The following is a 6000-nucleotide window of genomic DNA, read 5'->3' as shown; positions in this document are numbered from 1 at the left end:
TACTTTTGCAAACTGGAAAACATTCTCCTCCAGAAAAAGGGTGTTATCGTGTTGATCCATTGACTTGCATGTTTTGTGAAAAACTTAATTTCAACATCCTTAATTGCTTTATGTTTCAATCCATTGAGGGTTACATCATCACTTGGACTTTCTTCACATTATAGCAATTTCTTCTATTAGCAACAACTGAACACGGAGCCATGTTTTCCAGGTTCGGATCTGATGCCTCGGGGCAGCTGAACCCACATCTTGTATTTTTCTTAAATACAGTACAATCTGATGCTCATATTCGTGATGAGCATGTAGCTGGATTACAAACTTTAGCCAGCTTCAATTAAGTGTTTTGATTTTGTAAACTATATTTAGGACACAATATTTATGCTGGACAAAATTCTGACTTTCATTTGTAGACATAGCAGTTTCTAGGTCTTCTCCCTGGCCAATACTTGGTTTTGTAATTTTGTAATCAAATCTGCAGATGGGCAACACGTTACAATTCGTACAATGTTATGGCATCTCAGTCTACTAGGAGAACACAACTACTAGATTTTGCAAGAAATCAGCCATATTTGGTTGCAAGACATCTATAAAAGGGACAATTATTGTAGCGCAAAACATGTCTTCGGCCCCCTTGTAAATGTTAATGTTATTTGGTATTTGTTGAGCGCTCGTACGCCCGGAGGCTTCATGGCGCTATAGTAAGGAACAGGCGTAGCCATCGGAGGGTGGAGATAAGGCAGCTTAGTGATGCGTAAACACTCAGCAATAAGATATGAGAGAATCACGAAGAACTTTGGAGTGATTTGCCATGTGAATCTTCTCCGAACCTGCTGTGTTACCAGCCCTTGCAGCATTTTGTCACTTTGAAATTTAAATTCACAGCCGAGTCACGCGGTCTGGCATTTAGACTTAAAAAACAAATGTTCTTCTGTGTAGAGTTGTAGTTGCATCTGAGCAGCACTTTTGTATACCAATGTTCAGTAATGCACGAGAAGTAAAGGCAGTTAGTGACAGATTACCATTATAGAAATATATACACAGACCTTAGGAGACATTAGCCACAGAAAAGGCAAGTTGTTTTAGCAGCCAGATATTCCACCTCAAGTGCCTTCCTGTTTAATATGTCCATGGTGTATGATCAGCAATGGAGTGTTCTTCTGTACATTTCTTTGGAAAATATACTAGCAACAGACATCTCTATTGTCTCTCCCTTTGTTCTTGGTCATTCATCCTTGGTCTCCTGTTTTATTCTGCCGAGAAGTAGTAATGGGAGTAGGAAACACAATGCGCAAACACTGAAGCACAGCTCGGGCCCCGTCAACCAGTACACTGCAAATGAGACAACAGCAATTAGATAAACGGACAAAGCTCAAGACAAAACACATTTATAATGAGGTTTCCTGCCCAATTCCAGGGAAGTGAAGTCTACTTGGGGTCTGTTCTGGACAGCAACTGATGTCGTTTATTTATAGTCTGTAGTGTATTAATTCTAGCATGTTTGATTATTCGTTGGGCTATAAGATTATATTGAGTTAAGAAGTTATTAAACATTCTCTGCCATTGTTTCAAGGTTAAAAAAAACTCCCTTGCATATTCTTTGAAGCTTGACTCCCTTCTTCTCATCTTTTTTAAGAAAGACTTCTCATAAGTGGTTAACTCTAATCTTATTTAGCTGCAACAATCCCTCCCTTCTAAAGACAGAATGTGTTTTAAGGCACTTTTTCTAAAATGTTACATCTTAAAATGCCTAATTAACTATTTTTACTTACTTTTTACTACAACCAAAAGAATAAGTACTATATTTCACTTATTTTTTTCAATAAACATTTCCCAGTTTGAGAAAAGATCAACTTTTTCATGCTGCCACCAAATAAACACGTAATATGAAAACACATAATGAATGCTAGGTGTAATATGGTCCTATATATATTCCACCTTCAAAAACTTCCCTGTTGAGGGCCTCCATGTTTATCCACGAATGGGCAGATTGTTTTCTGATATGACGCGGCTCACTACCGTGTTGGAGTGCACCTAGGATGCGAGGTGCGGCGTCTGGTGAACTGTTGCTTTGTTTTATATATTTATTTATATATATATATATATATATATATATCCTCAAACATGCAATCCTGACACTGACGAAGGCGGCAACGACGAAACGCGTTTGTTGACGATATCTGTAGCGCTGAAATAAATATGGCAACAAAAACTACGTAAAAGTGCTGTGAGTGCCCTTAATTGCTGAGCGGTCCCAGGAGTGAGGATTGCATGTTTGAGGATATTTACGCACCCCACTGTGCGTTAAGGAGGCACCCGAGGAGAAGGGGAGCGACGGTTGGTGGAAAGTGAGAAACAGGATATATATATATATATATATATATATATATATATATATATTTTGCCGTGGAAGAGGCAACGACCAAACAGAAGAAAAAGAATCAGACAAAGGTGGCAAAAGAGGCAGGGGACGTGGCGCTGTGGGAATAAACAGACGCGCCAGAAGAGGCTACTGATGGAGGACACTATGGTGAATAAAACTATCATAAACCTATCTAAGAGAAATGTAAACATCAATGATAAAAGAACTCTTTGCCTCGGTCTGTCCTTTTGTCCCTCTAGTTCCTCCAAATATACCGACAATAGGATTGATGTTTTTAAGTACATTCGTAAATTAAAACTGAAAAAATGGTACAAAATTAAAGGTGATGACAAAACTCTGTACGACAAAACAGTACCTACTGGTCCGGACTCTCTTAATTTTAACATCAATGATATGGAGACACTTAGCACTGTGATTGATTTAGGTAGTTGCAATCCAGATACAGACACACCTGTTACCAATACACAGTTGTTGTCCGAGCTTGATATCATCAGTGATGCCTCTACCAACACTAGTTTCAAACCGAAATCCATCTTTACACCCGTGCTACCTCATGACAGTATAGATACCTTTCATGAGTGTGTAAATAAAAATCTTAATGAACATAGACCAAGACAACAGAAACAAAAATATAAGGTTTCCTCTAATCTCACTGTAAAACAGAGATTGACCCTAAAGACACTCATGGCAGATGAAAGTATTGTTATCCGCCCGGCTGATAAAGGGGGTAATATTGTGATTCTAGACAGAGAACAATATTTGGAAGAAGCAGAGAGGCAATTATCTGATAACATGTTTTATGAACCGGTGAGTTTCGAACGTTACAGTCAGAGCATCACGGCAATCTGGGAGCAATTATGCGACTGGAAAGACAGAGGTATTCTGACATGGGAGGATTATGTTTATCTTAAATGTGATCATCCAGTACTCCCAGTCCTGTATCTACTCCCCAAAATACACTAACACGCCACGAAACCACCAAGGAGACCCAATGTGTCGTCTCGTGGGAGTGTTTCTGAGGGTGTATCCAAATATATAGACCATTTTTTGAGAGATGCAGTAGTCAATTTGGACAGCTACGTGCGTGACACGAAAGACTTCCTCAATAAAATCGAAGGTCTCATATGGCACACTGATTATACCATCATGACGTTAGCCGTGCAAAGTCTCTAAACTATAACTGACCACAGACAAGGTGTGGAGGCATGCAAATATTATTTGACTAGCCGCCACATCAGATTTCAAGAACACACACGGATGCTTCTCGAAATGATGGAATACTGTTTGAGCAATAACATATTCTAGTTCAATGGCGCGCTTTATAGACAAGTGAATGGCTCAGCTATGGGTTCATCTTTTTCCCCTAGCTTTGCCAATTTCTTTATGGGCAGATGGGAAGAGATCATACGAGCTGACCCCATGTTAAAACAAGATTTTGCCAATGGTGTGTTGTGGCTACGCTACATAGACGACCTCTTCATAGTGTGGAAGCGGTCGGTCGATGAGGCCAATACCTTTATTGGAAAACCGAATGAAAACGAGTACAACATTGTCTTGAGTGGCAATATCAGTAAGATTGAAATGGAGTATTTGGACGTTAAAGTTGAAATAAAAGCCAACGAAGTACACACCACACTACAGCGGAAATCCACGGCAGGGAACAGCATCTTGCATGCCCTCAGCAGTCATCCGGATAACCTGAAATGGTCCATACCTTTCGGAGAACTGCTGAGGGCGAAACGTAACTGCAATACCGATGATTCGTACAAACTTGAGAGTGAGGTGATTATGGACAGGTTCATAGAAAGGGGCTATCCCAACTGGGTGCTTAAGAAAGCTCTGAACAGAGCTAACACAATAGAGAGATCACAGACATTGAGTGATACAGGCTTGTTGGGTACAGCTGAAGAGGACAATACCAGACTTATACTTACATACAGTTCAGACTCCCAGGTCATCAAAAGAATCATTACTAAAAACTGAGACATACTTAAATCAGATAATGCCATTGGCAAGACCATTCCAGACAGACCGAACATTACGTATCGACACAGCTATAACATCAGGGACACTGGTACATAATGATATCACCCCCTACTCTACCACGACAGTGCAGGGCCTCAAGGGTTTTTTCCCTTGCGGGCATTGCAAAGCCTGTGCCAACAGTAGAAGCCACACTGAGGGGAACTACAATGGGATATCTAAAAAAATCACTCAGTTTTTAACGTGCAGTTCTACTTTTGTGGTATATGCCATTGTTTGTACATGCAATAAGTGGTACATCGGTAGCACTACTTGCATGGCCAAAAAACAGATCCTAGAATATACCAGGGCCATCTCCAACTTTGACCCTAAGTACCCGGTAGCACGACACTTCAGAAGCAACCATTTTTCCAACCTTAAAGACCTGAGTTTTATTATTCTCGAACAGATTGTAAAGAATCCCAGGGGGGGAATAGAGTCTTACTACTCCGACAACGTGAATCCAAGTTGATCATTGATTTCTCTAGCAAAGACCCTGGGGGGCTAAATCAGGATGAAGAACTATCAGTTCATCTAAAAACATGATCTGTCTGACTTTGATGGGTTTTTCTTATGCCCCTTTCGTTTTTCTTGTATTGATATCAGCAGTACGTGCCCTTGTTGTTTATGAATCCCAGATATTGAATTAGTACCTGTTAGTCTATGACTAGGCTGTCCGGATTTCGGTTTAAACCGACTCTGCTCGAGAGAACCCTACCGGATGAAAATAAGCTGACCTGGTTGAAACCGAGTGTCACTGATTTTCGTTGCTATTACACCACTTGGCCACATGATGGAGCTACAGCATTGCAGACCGAACTTCAATTTAAGCCCGAGAAGGAAAGCAACTCGGAACGTGCATCACCCCCATTAAATTTGGGGACACACATTGGTTGGCAAGGTTGGCGGGTGTGGCCAGGTCCCATTTAAAATACTGGCCGGAGTTTGTCTGGCCCCGCACACCTCGCTACACTTCAGTCAACCACGACGACGAGACTACGACCAGACAACGACCGCTGGTGTTCCAAGGCCTCATTTGAACCATCCAAGGTAAATCTGCTGCCCTCTGTGCTAGTGCAATCCTCCACATCTCTAGCGAGGATAATGTTTCCTATGTGGGCTGTGTTTTCTTCGGGGGCACCCAGGTGTAAGGAGGGGGATTGTTTAGAGTACTCGAGGGACACCTGGTCCTTTATTATTTTCAATTTTCTATTTAAGCTTACTACCAGGGACGAAAGTTTGTTGCGTGTGTGTGCTTATATTTTTCTAAATGTGCGTGATGCGGCCCGTGAGCAGGGCAGCGCCAGAGCTACAACATTCCTGCTCCGTGGGAGAATTTTAAAAGCGATCTACTGTAAGTGCAAAGGCCAATTGGTGCGCACCGTGGCCTGCATTGATTCAAGTTTTCCCTGGCTTTATCGTCCATCTAGTGCAAAGGAGTAAACATTACATTAGGTACAAAGCCCATAGTGAGAAATATCCACATTAACCAGGGGCGCGATAAACACAAGCACACGGCACTACTACTCAGGCGTGCAACACCCATTGGGCTCACGGGATGCTCCAGCCCACCCCCGCAGCCCCCCACCCCCCTCCCG

At 41.8% G+C, this 6000-nt stretch overlaps 1 protein-coding gene across 1 annotated transcript in view; it reads right to left on the bottom strand.

Annotated features, from left to right (window-relative positions):
• Positions 1-1083: 1083 nt before the first annotated feature.
• SLC75A1 (solute carrier family 75 member 1) overlaps positions 1084-6000 on the bottom strand; it is a 182601-nt gene continuing 177684 nt past the window's right edge. Inside the window, exon 13 of the mRNA XM_078678564.1 lies at positions 1084-1329. Coding sequence (XP_078534690.1) covers positions 1223-1329 — 107 coding nt within the window. The 3' untranslated portion in view covers positions 1084-1222. The remainder of the gene's footprint in view (positions 1330-6000) is intronic.

The sequence above is a fragment of the Lissotriton helveticus genome, chromosome 2_2, assembly GCF_964261635.1.
Source record: "Lissotriton helveticus chromosome 2_2, aLisHel1.1, whole genome shotgun sequence".
In the NCBI taxonomy this organism is placed as follows: domain Eukaryota; kingdom Metazoa; phylum Chordata; class Amphibia; order Caudata; family Salamandridae; genus Lissotriton; species Lissotriton helveticus.
This window is presented reverse-complemented; position numbering and strand designations above follow the sequence as displayed.